Below are 27,656 nucleotides of genomic sequence, written 5' to 3' on the forward strand. Positions count from 1 at the left end.
GCTCCATCCTCTTCAGAACAAACACTTGGATCAGTACGTCAGAGTGCCACGGGTCTTTCACTGAACGGGCCCGCTCTCACAACGGGATCACACCACTGATAGTGCAGCCTGTGCGTGGCGTGTTGTGAGCACACAGACTTTCACGTACAAAAACAAGCACATCAGCTCTATTGAAAACAAAATAAAAGAAAGGGACCCTCTAGCTTTAAGTGAAGAATTGATTCTCTGTGATCGATAATAAATAACAGAACAAAGCACACAATTGTTGACCCTTGACCTGTGGGACGACTTTCATGAGACAGAAAAGAACCAGAACAAGAGGCAGCTGCGCATGTTGCATAAGAGAGGAATCCTGCATCAAAAAACTACAACAAGTGGTTGCAACACAGCAACCAAGCCGTAGTCAAGGACACTTAGAATTGCGGGTGTGCAACATTTCTTTACTCCGTAGCTGTAACGTACGTCGAAAGAACATCTGTCCCGACCCCCATACATAGGATAAAGCTCTGACCTTCCTATTTATAGTCGACGGCTCTGACAGCGGAAGTTGTGACCATTCAGAATTCCCTGTCTGGGCTACAGCACACACTGTGACGTCAGAAACCTCTTTGTATGTGTGTGCAGGCCTCGCTGTCGCACCCCCGCATGGCTTAAGAGGAGGAGGAGGAGAGGGGTGGATGAGGTGGGATGGAGGGAGAGTGCGAGAGACAGAGACACACGGAGGCGGGAGGTGGGCTCTCCGCTGTGATGTAATTTCATGGAAATTATTATGTGCGCTGATGATGCATTCGACAGAGGCTTTGAACGGCAACAGCCTCCTACTGGCCGAGGAAGATAGCACATGAACTCATGAGCCTCACGGTGAGTCAGAGTTTCTGCCTATAAGCATAATGATCCTTATGTTGCCGTCTCACATGCAGCAGCTCCACTTCCCCATCTCGAGCATCAACATGCCTCCGTTCCATGTTCCACAAACATGTCACACTGAAACCATTCAGTGGCCTGAGAATATATTCATAGGTTTTCGTCATAATAATTCTTTGGTTTGTTTTGCAAATCACCAGCAGAGTTTGCACGAGAAGCAGGACGGATGATGGGAAAAAGGTAAAAAAAAATATGTAATAACAGCTTGGCCTCTGATCAATTAAACCTCTTCTGTGTAATGCTGTTTTTAATACAGATTGTTATGCACAAAGATTCATGTCTTTTTAAACTATGGATAATAATCCTTTTTGAATATGTGACTGTGGAACTGAACATGCAGCACCATCTGGTGGCAACATGGTAAGGAGCCAGTAGTTTCATGTCTTGCTCAATACTTAATAAACTTGAAATATCTTCAAATCTGAACCAGTTCATCATTTTTCAGTCTTACTAAATACTGCCAGCATTGCATTTTAGCTACTGCGTCATAGAAACATTTCTGCAGACAAGCACGTGTGATATTAAGTTACAGTTCACAGAGGATGAAATGGTGGAAGTTTCGGTTCTAAAGCAAATGCCAGTATTTGCATGTCAACTCTCTTGTCACTTAAGGTATATTCTATATAGGGTTAAATATTCGCAACTAAATAAGTAGGAATTATTTATTTATTTAACACTAAAGAATTGAGTTTATCTGCAGCTTCATCAGGACTATGTGGGTATGTTTTGGGTTTCTAAAAAAAATCAGATTTGATTGACAGTGACAACAATCCAACGACTGTCATCAGATTCAGTTTCAAATGTTGCTGAATCCTGATTGGTGCACAGATGTACTGTAATGTAACGGAGCCCCGCCCACTTCAACCCAATGAGAATAGCGCAGAAAAAAACAAAAATACAAAAACAAAAACCACAAATACACATAACTCTCACACAGAGTAACCAAAACTTTTCATACTTTGGCAGAAAGTAGGGAGTTCATGCAGGACCCCAATTCCTCAAAGTAAGAGGCTGATTGAGAGTTTTCGTCTTCAGGGCCTTTAACCTACTTGGCCACAATTTTCAGTTGAAAAACAAAGTGCACGATTAAATGCAATGAGACACATGATAACAGCAACTTCTCCATGAAACTGATTTAATATATTGTTAAAAATAAGGCTATGATGCTGTTTTAGCAAACACTGACCAGATGAACCACTGTTATGGTGTCTATGGGGTATTACAGATGAACGTACAGGGAGCACACACACACACACACACACACACACACACACACACACACACACACACACACACACACACACACACACACACACACACACACACACACACACACACACACACACACACACACACACACACACACACACACACACACACACACACACACACACACAGTACATTTGCAAAGTCAAACACACACTGACAAATGTCTTGCATTCAAACTTTTACATGTACACATACAGACAAACACACACTTTCAGACATCCACCCAAAACGGTGGCAATAAACAGGTTACGCTGATAACATAGCAGTGGTCTCTTAAAAAAACTAAAAAAAACATGCATAGTTTAGTTTATGAACATGTCATTTGAAAACCACAAAGTTATTGTTCGCACACTTTCAACTTATGGTTTTGTCACAAATTTCCAACAGGATTCCATTGATTTCTTTTATTTAACCATTATTAACAATCATGTAAACTCACTGGACTATTCTGTTTACAATGGCCTCCCATCATATTTTGCTCATGTAGAAAGTTACATTCTGAACCAAGACTGGCTCCATAACAAAAGGAAATAAATACTGGAATGGCAGAAGAAAAGAAGAAAAAACACAATATAACGTTATTATTTTGAAATGGACTGAAGACCAAGCTTGGCCCAAATGTTCAGATATAAAAACAAATTAAAACACCTGCTCAATATTGGAATTCCTTCTAGCAAGTTACTGTCATCAATAAAATACACATTACTTCATGAAAGTGTTCCACAGATTAATACAAAATAAGCACAATGCCCAAAGCAACAAAACAAAACAACATTTGCCTTCCAGGCCTCCGAATGCATTTGTAACAACAAAACAAGGAATGATGAGGCAATCAGGAGATACTCTCTTTAGTGCTGCGCACATGTCCATTAAAAGGTGCCACAAACATTTTTAGTCTGATTCCCTTATTCAAGCCTATTTCTCCATAAGACATACATGTAAAACCTTCAAATTATTAGACTCAAGACTCTTAAACGTGGAAAAGATTTTCTAAAAAGTTTCACGGTGCTTCTTCCATCGTCTTTTGGTTAATGGAGCGTCGACTCGCTACGAATACTTGTTAGTTTTGTTCCCTTTAGCACACAGGACGGGAGTGCAGCGTACGTCACCGTTCTTCAAAAACGTCAAGCGACTAACATCTTAAAGTGCCAATGAAGCTGAAGCAAATGGGAAGAACCAGACTGGTGGCACAGGCAGATTCTCCTCACAAAGACGAGGGAGGGTTTAGGTTTAAAATGGCAGAGCAGGGACACACACACACACACACACACACACACACACACACACACACACACACACACACACACACACACACACACACACACACACACACACACACACACACACACACACACACACACACACACACACACACACACACACACACACACACACACACACACACTAGTGCTAACCTAAAGTACAGTTAGGTGGGTCTTCTATTCATAGGAAACCCTTAAGTACCCAAACTGCTTTGATATTATTCATAACACAAAACATAATCCTGTGGCAAATAAGGCCTGGTGTCATTGAATATTAATACGACCTTCACGATTATGTTTTATCCTTCCACCTTTGGAAGGAGCACATTTAATTTGAGTAAATGTTTTCTGTGTGTGTGTGTGTGTGTGTGGACCACTCGTACGTGCAGGCTGCTTTTCTACTCAGCTGAAAGAACAGTAGAATCGTTCTGTGTATCATATTTTGAGAAACAGTCCTAATGGTAAAGATAATAAAGATGTTCAACACAGGTAAGACGCCAGTGAATCCATTCACACACCTGATGTTCACACATGTTCACACGTGTGGTTTACAAATGTAAAAGTCTTATGTGTGTTATAAAAAATATTACTTTGTTCAAAACTTCCTGCTCGCTGCTCAATTCCTCCCAAATCCTTCGAGTGCTTTTCCCTTTTTGTTTTTCACATCTAACCCACTATAACATTTCTGAGCGAAACGACCACACGAACAGTTTCAGATGAAGTGACTCTGTCTTTTCCTATTTGCACCTGCTTTTCCAACATGCAAACCCAGCAGAAGGAAACACTTGGACCATGGACGTATTCTTTGAGTTGACATAAACCTCACCTATTTCAAAATCATAAAGAATAAACTGTACAAAACATGGGCTAAAAATATTGTTGTTTTTTTTACAAAGTAGTCAACTACTCAGGCATTAAGAACAATCAGTTATATCAAATTAAAAACTTAAAGGAGGACATGCGGTGATTGGAGGGCGGCCCTGGCACTGACACAACAGTGTGTCTTTTTTTTTTCGTTTAATCATTAGAAGCTGTGACCTGCCAGACGATGAGGTGGCTCCGCTCAGCCTTGGTGGGCGCTGACTGCTGATTGGCTGTCGGCTCTGATAAACCGTCCAACACACCGCCTTCATCACCTGAGGAGGAAGACGAGTTCAATAAACAAGGGGGTCACAATGGAGATAATGGTTTTACACCAATTGACCAGATTTAACCATAGACTGTACATAAAGATGGACGACACAACAGATCCTTTACAGTGAAGCAAAATCGTATTTATCGCCCCCTTCTGTCTGGCTGCAGTACAGGTCAGCAGATGGGACATGGACACAAAAACAGTCAAAATATACGTTGAATAGATATTTCTCAAAGATGTTTCTGTCTCATTCAGTTCAGTTAGTCATGATTGACAGCTGAGATGGACTTGCGACCAGTCAAGTGCATTAATAGGCGGGACCTGGATACCATGATCACTACCGACTCTCGCTCCAAATAATGTCAAAAGCGTAAAAAAAACTTAATTTTTGGAAAACGCTGGAGAAGTGTCGTCGATCTTTGAATACAGTCTGTGGTTTTAACAGTCAGCCTGTACAGAATCAACAAGGGAAGCATGGTGCTCTCACCCATTCTGAAGTCAATGTAGCCTTCGCCTCCACTCATGACCAGGTATGTTTTGGGCTCGGAGGTCACCGTGTCAGAGGACTCAGATGGAGGGTCATCAGAGCCTGAGTCTGCACCACCTGGAGGAGGCATTGCCTGTCCTGTGACAAAAACAAACAAAAAAAACAACTTGAGTTTAAATTTTCAATATTTTGTAAAGGTGTGATCAGGAAGCAGCTTATACTCTTTTTGATATGACTCAAGCAATGGCTTGATTCTCGATTGCAAAAAAAGTTGGCTGTAACAAAACAATTATTTTCAATATCAATCGATCTGCTTTTCCCAACCGATCATTTTGTCTGTGATATGTCAAAAAGCCTTGTTTTGTCTCAGCCACACCCCAAAATCCAAAAATATTTACTTTAATATGATATTAAAAGAGATGAAAGCAGCTAGACCTCAAATATGAGACATTTTACTTGAAAAATAACTGAAAACGTTTATTGATTATCAATATGTGCAGTTTTAGACCAATCGAGTCGTTGTTGCAGCTCTACCTAAATGTCACAAATATGAATGGCGGTCACGCCTGTTTGTTGATATCAGATATAATATAGTTAATTCCTAATTACTCACTGCTTCCTTACAGTAATAATTACAATTTGACCCCAAAATATGGCTTTTTATTGACTGGTGGCTGTTAATGTTGCAGACTCTTTCTGTTCTTGCCACTTGCCACACGTACCATAGTTTCATGGCGTTGCTGTTGCTGCTTACCTGGCACGGTCACAAAAAACTTTACAGCATCTCGATGTCCATGGAAACACAGCTGGGCGTGTGCCATGGAGCAGTATGGCACAAAGCTGCCTGGCATGGCACAGTCGGAACCGTCATCACCGTAAACACGTACAGCACTGCCGGGCCGATTTGGCACAATTCCCGTTGTCTTGTTGGCTGCAGAATGAGAAAGAATAATGTAGTTGATAAAAGTTGGCGGGTGAGGTATGGTGCAGTATGAAGCTGTATCTTCGGGCCCGCTAAAGTCTAAAGAGGAGATGGGATACGAAAGACAAAGTGAAGCAGGGCGTTTCATTTCACAACACCCGTCACAAAGGATCTTTATTCTAAAGATGTGTCATTTTAGAGATGAACTTCCCAACAATATTAAAGATAGGACATTATTATTATTACAAAAATATTCCAAACTTACTTAACTTTAATCAGCATGGATACCAGACCTGAACCTTCTGAACTGATCTTTTCAGTTAATACTGAAGTGCCGGTCATAACATTGATCGACAGGTAAAGCACCACAGCGTTCCAGGCCAAACGTAACACGTAAGACATATGAAAACACGAGTGAATGTCAGTGGGGTGTTGAGGAGTGTGATACCTTCCGACAACGGGATGGAGATGATGACACCGTTTCCTGTCCCCACCCACAGACGGCTGCAGGACACCACGAGAGCTGTGATTCTCACAAATGAGAAGCCCAGTTTGCCCGTACCTGCAACACACACGCACAGTGCACATTTGTTTGCCATGTCAATACATGCCATAAAGTTACTGTTTCTACCAACAATACACATATGCTATGGATGGAACCGTTTGCATACCGAGCATCTTGCTGACGTAGGGCTCGATGTCCACGTCCTGGAGGTGCTGGAAGGTGTGGGCGTGAAACAAGCGTAGCGTTGAGTCCAGGCGGATGGACACCCAGATACCGTCTCCGACCCAGGCCAGCTGCCGCACCTGGCTCTCCTTGCGAGGATGAGCGTCGAATGACTTCTGCTCAGACACGGCAGATACAGATGATGTGATGTTAGAATACTGTGGACACCTTTTCAATGTCATTATAAGAAATGCTTTAGATAAAGGCAAGCTTATGTGTGTCAAAGCTGACAAACTTCCAAGCAGAGGGAGAAACACTAACTCTACGCTCCTAAAACGTGAACTCTTTTGGATACACACACTGAACACTATCCCATTAAGGAAGACTTTGATATTAGACCCTTCATGTGTTTTATATTACAGTTTTTTTAATGTTTTTTTCTAATGTTCCTTTGTGAATTGTGTTTTTTAATCTTGATCTGTGGTGTTACCCTGACTTTCCTCAGATAAACAGACAATTAGAGGCGCCTTGATGTTTGTATATGTATTGGGTCTACGTAACGTAGGTTGATTTGCCTTGTACAATTTTTTTTGTACATACTTATTATAATATTTGCTATGATAGTTTTATTGCTTATTTATCACGTGTGTCGGTTAACATGAATTCTGGGTATTTAAGATGGCGACTCATGTATTCATTAGAAGCGTGAGGAAGGGCCGTGTGCTCGAAAATGTCACCACGGCAAATGAAATCCTTTAATGGGAGCTTTTTGGTTGCGCACATCTTCTCTGTTTTCAAACCAGTCGTACCTCTATCCTCATAGCCGTGGGCTGGATGACGTAGATCTTGTTCCTGTAGCCGCACCACACCTTGTCATGGACTACGGTCATACAGCGGATGGAGTGGTGGGGCCGGCCCAGGTCCAACAGGTGGTAGTTGGTGAGGTCCCACTGACCGTCTGCTCGAGGAAACAAGGGGACTTGACAACTGAGGGTCTTTGAGGCATGAAATGGGCATTAGGAGGTTCTTATCTCCAACAGTATGTATATGAAGGTAGGAAATAATTTTCAATTACATTATTTATGAACAACAAAATAGTGTAGCAGTGTGTAGATCCACACCTTAAACAGAATAAAATGGGAAAAAAACAACCAACAACAACAACATGTCTTACTACAAGGAGTGCTATGCCGCAGACTTACCAATGCTTCTGTGGAAAATTGCTAATGTCCCATCGGCCAGCGCGACCAGGACTCTCCCTTTCACATGTCTGTAAAACGTGAAGAAGACTCTTTTTTTTAGACATTATTTTTCTGTAGTTCAATTCAAAGTTTTAAGTACTGAACAACCATCTGTGTACTCACACTATGCCGAGGATGGAGTCCTTCAGCTTGATGGCGTGGAGACATTTCCTCCATCGTGCCACAGACGAGTGGACATACAGACTTGAAAATGAAGAGACAGAGAGATAAGGGCAGGCTGGAACAAGGACACTGCAATACTGGCTGGGAGAGGGATTCCACCTGAATGAAGCTGGCGAATGGATTTGCTCACGACGACAAAAACAGAACTACTATTAGGTAAAAACGTTATGTTGTACGCTACTAATAAATCATTTAGTCCACATTTTGAAAATTGCAGCAAGTGTGAATTACAGTTTCATCATCACTGTATTCACTCTGAGTGCCACTCCTTATTTTCTGCTGTACTAATAGCTCCCTCTAGTGGTCAGTCTCATGCTCACCATCCATTCTGAGCTCCCAGCCACATGGTGGGGAGGGCGCTGCTCATCCTCAGGGCTTCCCCCTCTGGCGGCTCCGAGTCTTTTGGGAAGGAAGTCACTCCATCCTGCCCGGAGCCACTGGATCACAGAAGACATAAGTTTCACCAGGCGGCAGTCTTTCAGATACATAATGTTCCATATTGTTGCATTTTGATTTTGTAAGGCCTAACAGGGGAGGAAATTATTTTAGACTGATATAGTGAAATAAATATAGAAATGTTGTCTATATTTAATTTCTGTGGCACAGGCAGGGGTGTGAGATGTGATTGCTGCAGAAGGCATTGTTGTTGTTGTTTTTGTTGTTGTTGTTGAGGGTGTGTGTACTGTAGAACTGCTAAAGTTTCCAAATTCAAGATGGGACAAGTAAGAAAAAATTGTTCTCCACACACTGTGGATCTCTTTCACTGACTTTATAAACTAAGTGTATGTCCTCAAACATAAAAGTCTTAATTTAGCATTTGTTAAACACTGCACAATTTCCTAGATACCAGTTGCTGATAGAGAAAACCATTCCTTACCTCCGTGTGTCAGTAGGCAAGGAGTCAGTGGGTCCCACCCCCAGTGGGTCGGTGAACACATGCTCCGTGTAGATTCCAGGCTGGTTTTGTTCTGCTCCCTGGTCGTCCTCTCCTTCCTCACCCACACCAGCATTCGCTTCTGTTGCCTCTGTCGCTTCTTCCGCCGTAGGAACCCCATCTTCTGCCGGACTAGTCTCTCTGGACAACTCAACTGTGGGTGGTTTGAGACCAAACGGAGAAGGAATGATGAAATAATGGTTTTGGGTGGGGAACCAAACACACTGGGAAAAGTGAATCTGGGTTTAACATGGGCAACATTGGAAGAAACAACAATTTAACCAGCAGAAACTTACCTGAGCCAGAGATGGCGCTGTGCTCAGCCGGCTGGTCTGTGAAACCTGAGCTGGCCGTCTGGGGGATGGCAGTGGTCCCCTCTGCTGCCATGGCACCATCGCTGCCGGTAGAGCCTACACTGGCCACGCTGCCGGCCAGTGACACCCTGTCACCTTGGCTCGCATCCAGATCATGCGGTACCTCTTCACCTGCCGGATAATCAGTCTCCAACACCCCTGAAAAAAACCAACACACAGAACAACCTCACCATCAACATTCAGTGCTGATTGAATCAGAAAGGAAATGTATTGTTACGGATGACAAAGAGAAGGAAACCAACTAAAGCAGCACCCATAAACAGACAACTTGCCCAATCAGCCTACCTGGCACACTTGCGATGCAGACGACGTGGGTGTTGCAGGCGTAGAAGCTGTCGAGTAGGTCAGAGGGCTGACTGGCATCCAGCACCATGACCTTGGTGGAGGAGTGGGTGCTTGTGCACACCCACACCCTACCGGACACCTCATCCTGAAGCATCAGCTCTTTCTCCTGCTCCACTTTCTCCTGATCCTTACAGACAGAATTTAAAGTCTGAAGAACTCGTCGGGCCTCAGAAGCGTATCTCCGGTTCAAACATTTTGATAATACAAAAACCAGACTCTTCCTTAAAGAGTACTTACTCTCACCTTATTCTCTTGTTCCAGCTGGTCCAGGCTAATCTGAGAGCCCTTCGTCTGCTTAGGAAGGTCCGATATCCTCCCGCCAGACAGGTTGACCCCTGCAGCACACCAGAGCTGGGAAAGACAGAGGGAATACATTATAATTACATTACCATTATAAATAAATCACATTATGATGATCTCATTGCCTCAGAATTCAAGGACACGTACCAAAAGCCACATATAGCGAGGTGAACATGATTTTTTTCATGAATAAAGTACCTTCATAGAAGCATCCGTCTGATCCAGTGGTCTCAAGTACACTGGTACAGGTAAGTTGATTTTGTTCTCCATCTGTCCACCATTTGCCACCTGTTGGGGTAGAAGCAGCACATGTGGAGACTTCAGGCTTTGAGAACAGATTTCTCACACACATGTTGACAAAAAACAGGTGAGATAACCAACACTGTTTAAAGCAGTTTGGAAATGTAGAGAAGGTTTTTTTGAATGAGCAAAACATAAGAGTGGAACTGCTGGGCTTATGCTTCATTCTGTGTTTACAACCATCTTAAATGTTCTGCTTTGTATATTTCTTACTAACTACAACATTAACATGGACTTTAATTTAGTTTTGCAACATTTTGCAAATTACTGCCAATATGAGCCTTTCACACACATTGGTATCGAGTTGCCCCGACATAAGATTTTTTTTATAGAATAAACAATGTAGTGTATATGTTTACATTTTACATTGAAAAAATATTTACTATCTATATTTAAATTCTATTGATGGTTGTGTTTGTGTTTTCTTCATATTTATAATTATCCAATATAAAGTTTATGGTTAACCTGTAAAACATCAAGCCTCAATTACATTTCTTGTTTAACAAAGACATCTTAGCAAATCATTGCCATTACATATACACACATATATATATATATAGATATATATATATATGGCTCTACTGTTTTAGAGAAACAGCTCTCATAGCTTTCACTTGGTGCAGCTTTCGTGTATGTTTAATGCAGTAGTAAATAAAGTTTTCCTTTTTCCCCCAAATTAATTAAAAATAATTCTTCAGCCAGTATGCCAGAATGTGGAAAACTGCACCTAAACCTTTATCGTGTTCACTGCCACCTCAGTGTGTGTGTGTGTGTGTGTGTGTGTGTTTCTAGCTCTATCTGCTGGATAATTTAAATACAAGTCTTCTTCAACAGTAAGGCATATTATTATTTATTATTTATTTATTATTTTGAGGCAACAAGCAAAGTAAAAAATGTACTGATCTAATGGGGAAACAGAACCATTTCCTTCGACTAAAGAAGGACCTTCCCTTCCCACCTTGCATTTGCTGGGCAGGCTCCAGCCATGTGCGGTCAATCGTCCATCCTCCTTCTGCATGTGGGCCTTGACTTGTCGGTACTGGGCTCTCTTCTGTTCCTTACGCGACGGTGAGCTGCACTGGTCCTTTCTGCAAGAATAGCAGAACATTGTTCTGTAAACCTGTTCAGTATCACGGGGTAATTGGGTGAAAATGTTTGTTAGTGAGCTTTCCCATTCACAATGTATAACATTCTCTCATCTTGGTCATGTCCACATATGTTACTAAAGATATGCCTCACTTCATGCAAGATGAGTTAAGTGTACAGGCCAAGGTTACTGGACATGTAAAGCCTTTTCTTACAGAACCTAATTATTTCCCTGCATTCTATGTTTATGTCTATGTAAGGAAAGAAAATAAGTCATAATGCCTCATGAGTTGCAGTTCACCTCATGTGTCATTTGTGTTACTCCATTAAGTGCGATATTAACTCAAGCATTTCCTTGTCTGGGTGATTTCTTCTTGATGCATGCCGAGAATGAACATTGCTGTATCAAAGTGCCTCAACTGAGAATCACAGTCTCTCCTGTCTCAATTCAAATTTCCTCACAGATAAGAACCTCCTCAATCATTTCAAGAATTCACTTTGACCATCAATATTCAAACAATTATAGGGGGAATGAGTCCTGACAGTCATGAGGTTATGCAAGTTTGAGGTTTTTTCTGAATTCCGCTTAAACATGTCCACCTTGAGAAAAATGCACCAAACTCACAGTGACTTGACTCATTTACTTACTCTTCATTGAGGAAGTCAAAGGTCTTGGACTTCTCTGTGGGGAACTGGGAGAAGGTGCTACTCCTCTTCACCATGCCGCACGGGGTGTTGTATTTCACGTTGGACTGGGACTCCACCTTCTTCACGGCAGGGGCACTGGAGGAGGAGCTAAACAGTCTGCTGAAGCTGTGGGTGGTGAAGTCACAGAAAGCCAAGAAGGGAAACAGAAGCAAGAAAGGGAGTGCAGGGAAAGAGCAAGGTAGGGGGGTCACCAACCAACCAGACACCTGAGGAACTACCACCGACATTTACTACTGTACAGTGACGTAAAGCATGCTGGGAGTTGTGGTGTAGCGGAGCACATTCTTTCATCTCCTGTTTGTGTCCTCAGCATTTAAGTGTGAAAATATCTAACTTAACGGTTAGATATTTTCACACTTTTACAAGGTAGTATTGCACATGGGCAGTGAGACCTACTGTAGACGCCCATAATAAAAAAAAGTATTCCCAGGCCTAAGGCTCTAAAAAGCAGCATATATTACCTATATAACTCCTCCCCCTTCTGCACAATAGACAACTGAAACATCAGGTGCTGAAAAAAATAATGCCCTGTGCAATATTACCTTTCATCAAATCACTTCAGTTACTTTAGTTTAGTTTTTTTATTATTATTTTATTCATTTAATTTAATTTATTTATTTTACCTGTATTTTTTTTTCTATTTAGAAACTGAAACTCTTGTGTTTACCTCTTACATTTGATATTTTTACACTCACAAATTTTTGTACACCATTGGTTTTTTTCTTTATTCTACTGTAACTGTGAAGCTACATCTGGCCCAAGAATTTCCTTCAAGATCAATAAAGTTTTATCTTATCTTATGTACAGTTTGTACATAAGTAATCTAGTGAGCATGTGTATATACACACTGATAAAAAACACAACAGTTCAAGCAATAAAACATAAGTAACACATCTTATAGTCCATTATTGCTGCTCTGTACAATTTGGTTTCGATACCGTTCCATACATTTGATTGTTTCTATCAAACAGAAACTGCTGTGCAGAAAAGATTGGAGAGAAATAGTTTAGTACTATACGTTAACACATTTGATTAAAAAAATATCAGACTGAAAACTCACGTGTCTCCACCAATTTACTGTATATGATATAATTTCCCATCACTGATCATTTGTGCTAAAACTGAAATCAAATAACATATGAAATAAATTTGATCTACAGGTACAATCTGACTTTACCGACAGAACATGAACATTTGACATTAAGGCCGCTGGGGAAGCTCTGTCCCTCTTTAGCTCCCTTTGAGCAGACAGAGCAGAAAAAACATCAGAAGGCACAGCAGGCAGGAGACAGGAAAGCCCAAGGGCACAGGGAGAGTCACGTCTGAGCGGTTTGTGATAACAACAACTGATACACTGCATGGAGAGCAAAGATTATGGATAACGACATATCAAAGCTTGATCCATTTCTAATGGACGAGCACTTCTGTGTCAGTGGAGGACACGATATAGGTTTGGCAGGGAGAAGGTTTATTAAACCAGCTTTACCTAATGCTGCCAATTCAATAGCACGTCATGGAAGAGATGAGGGAAAAAAAAATGTATTTGAATAATTTGAGAGAGAGTTCAATCGGAACGCTGTCAAAAGCCCTGATGAAAAAAGGCAGATAATGTTGTAGTGAACTTGAAAGGACTCACAACTGCCAGATGCTGGACTTCTTTTTTTCTGTCAGTGTTGGATTTTCCCTCGAGGCCCTGAAAAGAAGAAGAAGAAAGAAAATAATTTTAACTGCCAGTTAACACACAAGCTCAGGTTGAAAATAGCAACTTCCTGTTTAAACAAAGACTGGATTATAAACGTGTTGTAAATCTGCATCCCTTTTGTCCTGCACCTGATCATCTCTGTCCACCGCACAGCTTCCTGCAGCTCCATCAGCCTCTCCTTGTACTGGTTTCTCTCCATCAGCACCCTGGCCATTTCCACTCTGGTGAAGCGCTTCCTCTGGGCTGTGGGTACATCGCTCTGTGGCAGCACACGATTGAACCCCAGGTGTGACCACACAGATGTAAATTTAGTATTTTTGTACACGAGCTTGACGGCAAGTGAAAAAAACTAGTTGCAGACGACTCACATCCTCCTCTTCTTTTGTTTTCTGTTTTACTTCCTCCATCTCCAGTCGCACTCTGGAAGAGAGCGTTTATCATCACATATCTAAGATATGTAGGAAATGTTCTTTTGTTATCAGCTACCCGTCGTCACTGTCACTTACTTTTTGAGTTCCTCCTCCACCTCTCGGCTCTTGTCCTCCAGCTTGGCCTTGGCCTGCAGCACGGCCTCCAGCTCTCCCTGCAACATCTCCTTCTCACAGGTCAACTCATCCAGCTTCAATATCAGGTCTTTATTCACCACGTTCAGGGCATTCCTGGAGAGACAGGGGAACAAGGACATTTTAGTATAATTATTCAGTATTTTTATCTCATCCGAGACTGAGAACTGGTTGATATCCAATATAAAGACGTTACACTTCTTACTTTGTCTCAAGCAGCTGTGAATTCTCTTGGATTAGATTTTCAACTTCCCGGCCCATACCTGGACAAAAATGACGATGAGGTTTTTTCTATAATTTCATTACATTAAAAATCAACAATTTGACAACAAACTGGAGCAGTGACTACACATACGCACTACCACTGTGGATTATTCGTACTAAGATCAAGTCCAACAAGACACCACGTAAATACACGAAACTACCACAAAACACAAACCCACAGCACAACACATGACGGACAGGAGAAGGATGGATAGAGTGGGTGAGGTCTTACCAATCAAACTAAGGTCTGACATAACCATGCAATCCGAGTCAGGCCGAAAGAATAAGGGAGAGGGAGAGAGAGAGAGAGAGAGATGCAGAATAGTTTGAGACAATGTAATGACCAAAAATGATGGAGGAGCAAGAGCTGAACAGTGTAGCTGTTGACTCCGCAAGCAAAAAGGAAGAGATGCTGCCACATATATAAGGCTAGTTACATTCGATTCAATCTCAGGAGCAGAGAGAGGGAAAAGAGGAAGACACAAGGGCAAAAAATATTTCAAGCTGTAAAAAGAACTGTTAGGCCAAGAAAGAAAGCATTAAACCCCCATCACGCATGCACAGAACTTTGTCAAAAGTCTAAATTAATCAGTTGAAAAACTGTAAACTGTACTGTAAACCACTACTGACAACCATTATGAAACACAATGAAGGAGAAGCTGTGAGCTGCATCGATGGCGGGTAATGGCAGAAAGTGACAAATGAGTTGGGGTCAAAGGGACTTTACACAAGACTGTTAAACTAAGGAAAGGTTGGAGGTCATACACACCAGAGTACTCCACTGGGATTATGGACAAAAGGCCAGAGGATGAGACACAGGGAGAGAGAGAGGTGATGTTACCATGAGGGAGATGGTTAACACTCAAACAGCTGGACCAAAAGCAAGTGGAGTAGCACTGGAGCAAACAGCAGGTGTTGAGAGAGACAGTTTGAAACTAGTACGATCGGCAGACGACAGCGATTAGCTCAACAAGGTGGCAGAGTTTCAGTGTAACAGACACGTTGACAAACCCAGAAAAGCACAGATTACATAGATTCATCTTCAAAACATTGCAAACTGAGCTTTTGCAGAATTTATCATGTATTGTTCATATGCACGTGCACAGGAAAGACAAGTGCTATGTGACAATCATTTAGTCGATTCATAATTGAATTGCAAGCTTGAGAGACATTTCATTTTAATAAAAGATAATAACAGACTATGATACAACAACGCAGATGAAATCCGTTCACATTGAATATCCATTACTCCATTTCAGTGCTACATTGTTCCAACTGAAGACAGACTTTTTACTCACCCAGCAGGTCGGCCCCTTCATCCACATCCCCTATGAGCCCAGTGCCTGCAGATGACAGCTCCTCGAACAGAGATTCTGTGTTGCGGTCAAACGCCATGTTCTCGATGCCTTTGGTAGGGGTACTGGAAGAGTGATGAGAACAGGAGGTGATCTTTTGCTACCATTTCAAAACTTTGCTTGAATCCAGTCCTGGAGAAGGTTCTCTTTAGTACCTGCATAGCTTGTATCCAGCGAGATCCATGTCCAGCTCAGGGGTGGACTCAATAATGTCCTGCATGTCCGAGCTGTCCTCGTTTTCAGGCAAACCTTCAGGAGACACCGAACGTGCCAGATAACCAAAGAGAATGAGGCACATTCAAGCAAAAAATTAGCAAAGGGTGACATATCTGAGGTATTTCTAGATAACACTACAAAAATAACAATCATATTTGTTAAATTACAAAAAAAGAGAAAACAGAAACTAACTAGTGACAGATAAGGATTGTGATTCTTTTCATGATGTTTGATCTTACCCACTGATATGGATCTAGTCCCTGGTGCAGCCTGCACCTCAGCACTCTTACTGTTCCCACCTTCCCTCTCCGCGTCTGAGGCGGCCGTGGACATCGGTGTGGCCGACTTGGAGCCGGGGAGGTCCGACAACTCATCCTGCAAAGCGCAGGGGACTGGTTTATGGCAACATTTACAGATGGCTGCTCAAAGTCAAGGGTCAAGACGACGCTTTGAATGAACCAGAGACACAATGAAGAAATAATGGCATATTGAACATATTTGGACCACAAACATAACGAAAAACATAACAACACAGTTTATGATCTAACAGATGAACTCTGGCACTTGTTGGAACAGAGAAGGTGCTAATAATAAAATCAAAAAAGGCTGGAGATTCACTAAATACGCTACTATTAATATACTCAGAATGACAGAAGACACAAGAGTCCAATTTCCCTCAGCTCTTAGTGTACACTGAAGAGTAAGAGCATCATAATGATGTCAAACTGAAAGTCTAGCTCTAAAAAGGTTTTCTAATTCTAAAATACTGAGCTACAGGCCAATTCCAAGAAATTGGAGCTCAAGAAAACATCAGGGATCCGAAAAGAAACACGAGCAACACAAACACACACAAAGTCAATAGGGAGCCACACAGATTGCGGGGGGAGGGGGGTCCACACAACATCAACTGAACATAAATCATGACCACAACGAAAGCCCTCATTCTACTTCTAGTACACAACACAAAACAGACACAGGATGCTAAAAAACTGTTTATGAGAAACTAAAATTATTAATCAGACTAAGTCTAATGTTTCAGAACTACAGCAAACTATTTTAATGTATAATGTCATGTTATTGTACAATGAGTGATCTGAAGCAAAGATCTGAAGCAAAGAGTGAAGCGCAAAAAAAAAAACAGAGAGGCACGTGAAATATAAAACGTGCATTTGAACTGATATGAAGAGGCCAGATGCAACCACGCCGTTATTGAATTTGACAAGATGAATAAATAACCCGTTCCATCTGTGACACAGCTGATTAGTTGTGTGCACTTATTTTGAAATAGCCCGATGTAGCCAACAGACATGGTTGCATGTAGCACGCTCTAGCGCGGGTGGTCTGTGAAGTGAGGGTCGATAAATGCACAGAGTGAGAGGCGAAGCGTTTGAAAAGATGAAACAGCAGAGTGAAAGGAGGGGGGGTCTACTGACGCGAGGCAGCGCCCGCAAGCCGCCGCTCATCCAACTACCTTGCAGTCGTCTGCCAGTGAATTCCCCCAAGTAGAATCCTGTGCACTCTTACCCTCCCTTTCCTTTGGGGGGTCGACAAAGTCCAACTGCTTGGGGGGGAAGAGTCAGAATGAAGCTCACATGTGCAGAAGCAGGTCAGGAAAAATGTATACACCTCAACGTGTGCGTGTCTGTGCAGTGAATGTACTGTTGTGTTTGGCAAAATGTGTGTATTTGGCACTTGGTAAGCTCATAGTCTTGGCTACTTTTTTTTTGTCAATCATTGTCTGTATATATTGTAAGTAGAAGGTTTTATTTTTAGAAATGTTACTAATGCTATCAACTCATTAACTGCACATAGAGATGGACGACATGAAAGCTCCCAAAAGTCAAGCCAAAACATCTCGATTGCCCCCTGGTGGCTGGCTGCAGTATAGGTCATATACCCCGCCTCCTACTTGTTAACAGATCTAAAGTCAGTCAAAGTACAAGCCAAATAAAGTGATAATTTTTCACATAAGTTTGGTTTATTTGCTGCTGTACAGATGGGGTGAAACATCATGATTGACAGCAGAGACTGATTTGCTATTTGTTGAGCTTGTGTATCTGCGGGAGCTTGATACAGCCGCTCCCGCAGATACACAAGCTCAACTCCAAGTGCAAGATGGCACCACCAGGATCCCGTATATTTTGCCTTCATTTTTATACAGCACGTCATCCATCTTTATTTGCAGTCTATGCACCAACTGTTGAGCTGAAACGATCAGTTCATTCAGTTAAATCAATGAGTCAGTTGAAAAAATAATCTGCAACTATTCCTCAGCAGACATCTCCAGCTCTAGCTTCTAAGTTGGAAATATTTTCTGCTTTTCTTTGCCTTATCTGATAGAAATTTGAATATTTGGGGATTTTTGATTGTTGGTCAGACAAAACATTTTATGATGTATTCAGCCTTTGCCAGTGCACTTAAATAAGTGAAACTATTAATCAAAAATGATATCTCACATTTCAACTCTCATTTGTTTAAAAGGATAGGTTCACAGTTTTGAAGTCTATTTTAAAACTATACTGACCTGCCCATGTGTATAATGAAAGTGATTTTACTGTAAGCAATGGCAAACTAAATCCACAGTCCTCTTGCTATGTGAAAATGCCTCCCAACTCCAATCCCAGTGTTTCAAGTTTAAATTTCAGCTTTGTGTTTAGCAGATGGACAGAAACACCAAGATGGAGCAAACAAACATTCGGTTGCCCTTCCCTTTATCGGACAATCTCTGCTGAAGCTTCAGCCTTTACTTCAGAATCTAATTTTTACACAGCAAGATGAGCCAGGAGTCAACTCGTCACTTACACTGAAGTGGTTTTTAGTGGGGACCTCTTTGTGGCCAGTGTAAACAGGAGGATTGATTACAGCAACCAGAAAATATTAAATACACAAGGGCATGTCAGTATTGGTTTAAAATAGAACTCAAAAAACCAAATGAAACTAAATGTAATGATATATAATTTGTCTGTAATAATAAATCAAATTATGCCAGTTTCAAAGGCAATGAAATGGTTTTGCTTTCTGACTCATATTGTGGATGGAAATCAGATCATGGATGGCATGCGAGCATAAGCACGTCATCAACCCGACGTTCAACAATAACAAGCCGCTCCCAAAAAAATGAATATGACATCTCTGCTCAAGTCTGACAGTCCTGTCAGCATATCAAAGCCACTCGTGCTCAAAAGGCCATGGCTCAACAATAAACGTCCTGTGGCACCGATTACATAAGAACCAATCGCATTCCAGCCGGTCTTTTTTCTCCCTCAGTGACTGGCTGAGAGCCAAACAGCGGCATCACTCCCACAATGCACTTGTGTCGCAGAGCTGATGTCCCAGTTTAAACAAAAAAACGCAGCAGTGAGTTGAAATAAAACTGTCACACCCCAGGTCATAACTGCTACGGATACAAATATAACCCACATACCAGAAATATTTTGCAGAGTGACAGTCATTGTTTTGCATAAAACAGCTTAATTGTAGCCGACAGAAATATAATGTGCAGGATGATCAACATGAGATGAAATCATCAAATCAATAGGAGAAATTGTCACAATTTTGAATATTTATGAGATACATTTGATGATCTCTTTTGACCGCTGCACTAAGGGGAAGTTTGCATATTCATCAATGGCTAATGTGGAGGACGAGGCGGATGTCTGAAAACAGAGATCGTCTTGTCTGATACCTACTAAAATACGCTTCAGGCACGCCGAGCCCTATCAAAGGCTCTCTATTTTTAAACAGACCCACGGCCAAAACTGCAAAACTCGTCTTGCACGGGAAAGAGGGCTGAAAACACTCAGCCAGTCAACGCAGTTACAGGGATCATATCATTCTCCAGATTTTATTTGATTTTTGTTAACTGCTGCGGGAAAGAAAACACGTTTTTGGTCAGACAGATAAAACAGTTAGTGTGTTGAGGTAGTATCAAACTATTTTTTAATACTGAGAGCAAACACACAAGGTTTTTTTATCATTTACTATCATTAGAAGTCAGACAAGACTACACACTAATGAAGAAAAATATGGGCAAAAGAATTCTCTTCAAACTCTCAGTGAGACTCGTCAGGCTGATATCATGTAAACTGACCCTGACGTGAGTTTATTGTCTGCAAAAAAAAAGGAGTCACAGTGGTTTTCAGTTTCCACCAGCTGAAAAAAAATGTCCACAAACACACCCACCTTGAGGCTAGTGTTGGACCGTGGCTGCGTTGTGTCTGTCAACCTCCAGCCCTCTGTGCCCGGTGTCTCTGCTCTGGCCTGGGGGTCCGGGATGAGTAGAGATGCCCCGCCAGATGAGGGGAAAATCCCCAAAGAGAGAGGCCTTTCTCTCCTGGAGTGGTAAGAGGGATTTAGAATGATGTCTCAGTTGAGTCCTTCTTAACCACTTAAAAGTGTTTGTGCAGAAGCAGCACTTTCATTTGCAACATAAATTTGTTCACAGCGTTATTTGAAATAACTTCAACACTTGTTCCATAACACAAACGTATCCGCTCTGATCTTACCTGACTCTGCCGGCCGCGCTGGACTCTGAAGTCTCATTAATCTGCTGCAGTTTGATCCTCTCTACATGCTCCATATAGTTATGGATCATCTGCAAAATGTCAAAGCAAAAAAAGACCCAGAGGAAACAACAAGTCATGAATGTCATCAATGATCACATCTCCACGACATTTTCTTCCTTCCCGCCATCCTCGCCCACTTACCTCTGTGTGTCTCTGATGGAGGGAGTTGTATTCCTTCTTGAGCTCCAGCTCTCGCTCTTCTAACCTGCCGACTGAAACAGTACTGCGTATGAAGTATTTTCGAATTGAGAATGAAAAATAGATTGAAAATTTTTTTTTTTAAAAAAGAACCAGGGATGAAAACTTGTAGGGTATGGACCGTGATGTAGTGTTACTAAACAATACTTCTGTAGAGAAGCTATATAGTATAGATCGTATATTATCAGACACTTTATCATTTATTTTACTTCATGAGAAAAGAACAGCACCATTATTTCAAATCTTGTTTTGCCATTTTGGGGATTAAAGTCACTCAAAGAGGGTTTCAGTGTTGGGCCAATTTAGGGAAGTGATAAAAACATCTAATCCCCTATTAGTGTGTCAGGTTTAGCCTAAACCACACAGAGCTGCTGCTGCTGCAGAAAGATACATGCCTGGATATTATCAAACACAGCAGCTTAAGCATCTGCATGTTGTGTGACGATGTCTAGCCCATGTGTGTATTTTGACACTACTTGGAGATTGCATTTTGCCATCGCGAGTCATCACATTCACGAAAGGGCGCGTAATGAAGTGAAGGGGCTGAGAAAATATTGCTGAATACTAAAGCTGTGGTATTGATTGCATTCACAATTTACCACCACAGAAATCTTCTCAGCACGGGTCAATAAAGTTACTTTGCTTGGATATTATTCCCTTTAATTGTGTGTGTGTAAAACAAAAAACAAACGACAGAAATGAAAACGGTGTCCGCTCCCTGATCGGAGTGGGAGCTGCATAATCATCCACTAAGGTCAATTGAATATGATGTCATAACTGCTGGGTGAGATGTGTGTCTCTGTATACATCTTCCATCATCAGATTGTTGGATGTCTTCGCTTGACGGATAACGTTCTGAGGCCATATATTAATACAATACATAACAAGTACAATCTGCATGTTTTATTTCTCTATTAATAACATCAATATTATAATTGCACCCAGTATAGCATGTCAAGCAGTATAGCATGTAAAACAGCTGGTATATAGTGGGCATGGCTAAAATCCACTGTGGGCCCTTAAGCAAGCCCTTAATGCTACGGACCTACCCCTGATATTTTACGCCTCTCGCTTACCTCTGTCAAGGCCCAACAGCCGTCTTACATTCAGTCGCACCAAATAGCTCGCACTCATTGATATCCATCCCCTTAATTTGCCATTTTTTCCCCTCAAGATCCATGCGTTATTTGGGAAATTGTCCCTTGGACAAAATCTTGTTAAAATCTTTTTTAAGCGTAAAAGTAGTTTTTGCGTAATACCACTGGGCAATTGACCGACCGACCGATCAGGGACAAAAACACCTCCTAGGTGGAGGTTTAAATAGCAGCATATCTCAAAATCACTCCACGCCTGGATCTCAATGTGTTGGTGCACATGACAGTTTCAAATGTCCCTGCTGGGACAGAGAGAAATAAAACTACACAACTACAAAACAAAATGATTAAAATGACTTAATTTTCAGTGGCAGGCAAGTGAAATTAAAGCCAAGGCAAAAGCCCGGGATGCAGCTGAACTATACTGTCATTACCTGCTACTGGCCTTGTTAACTCGACAGCATAGCTGTGGACTCTGAACTAGATGCCTCAGGGTGCAATCATCTCATGTGCTGCCACATGCAGTAATGAAGGATAAATGATTTACCATTCAGTGGCAGTGGCAGACGAATGGTCGGACACACTGACTACGTACAGGGAAGGTGAACACTCTAGGATTTCCATTATCCCCAAAGAGGGGAAAAATAATTAATGATTGACAATGGGACAAATCAATCACAAATCAATCAATCAGATTTGATTTCCCCAGAATATGACGTTGTGCTGTCTTCCCTGTCACAGCTTTGGGTGAATGACTCACTTCAACCAGCTGTGTTGCTTTCATTTTGATACTGGACCAGTGTCATGACAGAACATCTCAACCAATGGCTTTGCATCCATTCCTTAATCCCCCAATGTGATGGGCGGAGGAGCCCTGCCGCATTAGGAGTGTCGGAATAACAGAAATCCCATAATCCCATTACTGTTACCCCCACAAAGAGGGAGAAAGAGATTGTGTGTGGATGTGGAAATGTGTGTAATAAGCCATGAGAGAGAGATCAAAATAGTGTGGAAGACGACGTGAAGGGAGTTAACAAAAAAAAGTCAGAATGGAGGACAGATTAACCTAAAAATAGAAATTGTGCCGTTATTGAATTTAGACGTCGATTAATGGATGTTTCTCCGCTACACAACAGAGAGCAGTGCCGAGGAAGAAGAATAGATTATCAAGAATAATCAAGTATCAAATGTTCGCAAATGTGTGCATGAATATCAGTGTGTATGTGTGTGTGTGTGTGTGTGTGTGTGTGTGTGTGTGTGTGTGTATGCATTTATGCTTACTCTGGTCTGCATGGTTCTTGATCTTGAGCTCCAGTTGCCGAGAGTGAGACTCCATTCGGTCCACATGGTTCTGCAGGTCCTTCTTCTCCTGTTCATGAGTGTCCTCAAACTCAATGAACTTCTACTCTCACACACAAACACACACACACACACACACACACACACACACACACACACACACACACACACACACACACACACACACACACACACACACACACACACACACACACACACACACACACACACACACACACACACACACACACACACACACACACACACACACACACACACACACACACACACACAGAGATTGGTCAGACTCCTTGAGACTGAATCTAAAATCTAAAAATAAAACCATTGATAATCTGATGATGTTTGAAGTGATGATCTGAGGTCTTTTTTTATCATTTTCTAACATGAAAACAATTAGAACATAAGCTATATATGTACAGTGTTGTTTTTTTTCATGATTACATAATTGATTAATCGTTTCAGTTATTTCTTTGTGAAAATGTTGGGAAAATATCAACTATTCTCTGGTTACAGCTTCTCATTTGAGAGAATGGACTGTTGGTCAGACAAAAAAAAGCACAGGCCACGTCGATGGATATACATTATAAATACATCTGAATCAAGACGAGAGGGACAGGGTCTTAAACTTCTTGACTCATGAGGGACTTCCGGTTTCCTCCCAGCCTGACCTCTGAGTCCTCGAGTGTGTGTTTGTGTGTGTCAGCGTCCACATCCTGTCCAGCTGAGCAGGCCAAGGCCCTAATGTGGCCGCCCTCCTTCCTCTGGCCACATGAGGAAGTTACTGTGCTTTGACAACCAAGATGCATGTTACAGACTGCTTGGCACTAAATGACTGCAAAGTAAAAAAGTATTCCGTCACGGCTCGATGACAAGGTCACAGTGAGAAGTTGAATCAGTGCAGATTGGAAGTGGTCACTACAGGGTTTTCATCCAGGTTAACCCAATATACATATGTTCAACATTTTCTTTTGCACAAAGGTGATTAAAATGTGTTATTGCATTATGTAGAGCTGAAACAATTAACCCATTAGTAGATCAACAGTAAACTAATCAGCACCAATGGATTAATATTTTCGGACAAAACAAGACAGCTGAAGATGTCACCGGTGATGAGTTATGCAAGGCATTAACAAAAAAACAGCAACCAATGAAAAACTGGAGAGAAGCTGCGAATCAGTGTTAATGGCCTGCACAGCTCAATCAATTTCAATGACTTCCACACGGACATCAATATCATAAATTATCTGTACAGTTTCATTTTAGAGATTATATAAAAACAGCGCATCAAAAATATTGGCTTTAAGATTTAACCCAGCCACAATGTTGTTGAATCTATAATCAGTTGGAAAGCAACGAACGGGCAAGCCTGGGAATAACAAAAAAAATGTCAATACATGTGAAAGCTTGAACCAATCATGTCATCTGGAAGCAGCCTCCCAAATGGAAATGAGACACCCTTTGCTGTTCTTGTAAAGTGGGACGGGGGTCAGTCTGAGATGCCAGAATTTGACAGTAAAATCAAAGACTACTACTACAGGAGGGAACCCTCCCTTCCTGCTATAGTTTCTGACAAAGGAGCACATGACCTGGAAGTAACACCTCGCCTCTCCAATAGGCTCAGCCTCACTCCTGCGGCGCTCAGGACTGTGGACAAAGACTCTTTGCCAGGACGATCTCGTAAAACACTAGTTTAAAGAATATATGTGTGTCTTTATTTGACAGGGTGTGATATACTACGACCGGGCAGGGTGCTCCTGTCAGTGTGTGCTATCATAAGGGTGTGTGTGTTTGTCACGTTGCCTCAGTGTCAATGTGTACAGACAGAGGTGTTTACAGCGCCCCTGCTGTCCCGAAGCCCCCCCGAGTCAAAAGACACAATCTGGGACAGACGGTCTGCGTCGCGTCACATCACATCGCCCCTCGTACAGAGGCTGAGGGGCGAGCGGGCAGGAGATCCGAGACACTACCGCGGCGTTCAGACATGCACTGAAGTCCAGACATTTTCCCGAACTTTTCCGAAGGGGCGTGAATGTGAGAGGGCAAATGTCGGCAAATGTTGCTCAGCTCTGGGCCTTTTCCGGAAACTTTTCCTGCCAGCTCCTGAGAAAACTTGAGAAAAGATCCGGAAAATCTCCGAAAGAAGATTCTTGTAAGAGGTAGAACAGTGGTAAATAACTGGAGTACTCCTTTAAGTGGGAGACACCGACTTAAAAACATAGTTTGTGGTCACTGGATGAACTGTGGTGACGTGTTTTTGCTCTGCCTACCAACTCAACATCCCTCTACTCTTGGCAATGATTTTAGGTTTGCACATTGAAAGGTTCTGCACATATCGTATATAAATGATTATCTCCATATGCGGTTCCCTTATGCGTCTGCGAGGGAAATGTGGCACTTTGGACGCCACAATTATTTGGCAGCTGCATTTTCTGGCATTCAGATCAATATTTTACATGAATCTAAAAAGCGTCAACTTATAAATCACAGCACATGTTCAGATTTAACCTATGGTTCAAGTTATTATCACTTCCCTTAGAGACGTTATCCCCCTAAACTTCAGCGATGGTTTCATCTTCAACCTTCAGAGTCTTAAACACTGACGCATCAGTACTGATAATCTATAGATCGATTTCCCAGGGATCATTTTAATTTCATTTCATTTTTCTATGGAACAAGTGCTTTTACTTGTAATACTTTAGGTGCATCTTATTACCAATACCTTACTTTTAATTAAGCAGAGTCTTGAATGGAGGGATTTTACAGTATTTCTACAGGGTCTTATTGGTACGTTTTACTTGCATGGAGGATCTGATGATCCATCCCTAACTTGTTTTGTGGGTAATGTTGGATTGATGACCTGCTGTGTGTCGATAGCAGTGGTGGACTCTACACATGTAATATGCGGATCATAATGCTGTGGTGGGATGTTTGGAGACATGTATCCTTGGGGCAGTTATTGGACGAGCAGAGCTGCATCCCCTCTTCCTACCTGTCTGTCTCCATCTTCTTGACACACTGTGTTTCTTTCTTTTAAACCTAAGTTCCCGTGATGGCCCAGACTGCTGAGTCACTTCACCGGCCGTCTCCTCCTCGGTCCGGGTCGCACAGGGCTCAGCCGTGACTCCGCTGTCTGACGCAATAGGCGAGCTGATAATATATCGGGGGTGTTTTGGTGTGTCGCTTGTTTTAAGGGGGAGGGGGAGGGGGGGGCAGTGAGGAGGACGTCCCATCCTTGGCAGGTTCACTATGACACCGGTCGTCCTGCAGGAACACACAGAGAAGGGGGCCTCTGGGTCCGACGTGGGCCCTGACACTGACTTGTTTACATCCCCGCTGAACACCGAGGATGCTGCTCGGCCACGTGTGTCCATCGCTCAGGGATGCAAGGGAGGAGCAGGCACCTGAAGCAGCCTCCCCTCATCCCACCACAATCACAACCCCCCAAAACACGTTGCCCATCAGAGTGTGTGTGGATCGTGGTCCAGCCCCACTGGACTCACCTCCTCCGCGTGTTTCCTCAGCGCCTTCTCCCGCTCGTACTGGGTGATGAGCTGCTCGTTGTCCTCCTTCAGCAGCTCCAGCTCCACCTCGTGCTCCTGGTTCTCCGCGAACACCGAGTCCAGGTTCTCCAGCACGGCCACGACCAGCGGCATCAGCTCCTTCACCACGTCCTCGTCGTATTGGCCGATGAGCCTCTCGAACTCGCGGTAGATGGAGTTGGCCAGGCCCGACACCCGCTCCGACATCATCGCTGATGTCCCCGGGTCGTCCTGGTACACAACTCCGTCCTCCAGCTCCATTTTTTTTGTCGGGACCGGTGTGGGTGTCCCCCGCGCTACCCCGCCACTGTGACCACCGTCGTCCTCGGACTGGGAAAGCAGTGGTTTCTTTACACAGACGACCACATTGAGGACGACGAGACGCGACAGGACTGTTTCGATGCGAGACAGGCTACGTGGATTTCCTCCTCTTCTTTTTCCTCTTTCCCTGGTGCGTTCAAGTGCTCTTATGAAAGCGTGTATTCCACACTTTCGCCCAAGAACCATGGTGAAATCAAACGGTCGAGTGACAAGCCCAGAGAGTTAGCCTATACAGTACTGGTATTTATTTTATTTTGTGGGAATTAAATATATTCACATCTCATCCCCACGGGTCAAAAATAGATTTTGATTTTATTTTTTCCACACATACCAATTTGTTTGGTGGCTGTTTGGTTGCCTGCCCCCACCGTTACAAAACGAA

General features: G+C 42.4%; 1 protein-coding gene across 10 annotated transcripts; it reads right to left on the bottom strand.

The window, feature by feature from the left end:
* Nucleotides 1-2,582: 2,582 nt before the first annotated feature.
* Nucleotides 2,583-27,403, bottom strand: spag9a (sperm associated antigen 9a). 10 transcript variants are annotated; one of them, XM_035614295.2, is made up of 32 exons: nt 26,915-27,403; nt 23,376-23,496; nt 20,944-21,014; nt 20,743-20,831; nt 20,420-20,570; nt 17,709-17,795; nt 16,477-16,612; nt 16,177-16,270; nt 15,965-16,086; nt 15,436-15,447; nt 14,899-14,913; nt 14,608-14,665; nt 14,346-14,498; nt 14,208-14,259; nt 13,968-14,098; nt 13,774-13,830; nt 12,078-12,242; nt 11,302-11,431; nt 10,242-10,331; nt 9,981-10,094; nt 9,684-9,870; nt 9,321-9,536; nt 8,968-9,178; nt 8,411-8,527; nt 8,031-8,111; nt 7,869-7,936; nt 7,476-7,624; nt 6,671-6,842; nt 6,448-6,561; nt 5,832-6,008; nt 5,078-5,215; nt 2,583-4,591 (listed from the first exon to the last, which is right to left on the bottom strand). In XM_035614295.2, exons 1-32 carry the CDS (start codon nt 27,212-27,214, stop codon nt 4,473-4,475), a joined length of 3,897 nt encoding a protein of 1,298 aa, XP_035470188.1. In that variant the 5' UTR covers nt 27,215-27,403; the 3' UTR covers nt 2,583-4,472. The 10 variants fall into 10 exon arrangements, with proteins under 10 accessions (XP_035470188.1, XP_035470191.1, XP_035470189.1 ...); XM_035614298.2 differs by having other exon boundaries at nt 9,684-9,864; nt 9,987-10,094; nt 17,709-17,798; XM_035614296.2 differs by having other exon boundaries at nt 9,987-10,094; nt 17,709-17,798.
* Between the last annotated feature and the right edge of the window lie 253 nt (nt 27,404-27,656).

This window comes from Scophthalmus maximus, chromosome 17 (assembly GCF_022379125.1).
Source record: "Scophthalmus maximus strain ysfricsl-2021 chromosome 17, ASM2237912v1, whole genome shotgun sequence".
Taxonomy (NCBI): domain Eukaryota; kingdom Metazoa; phylum Chordata; class Actinopteri; order Pleuronectiformes; family Scophthalmidae; genus Scophthalmus; species Scophthalmus maximus.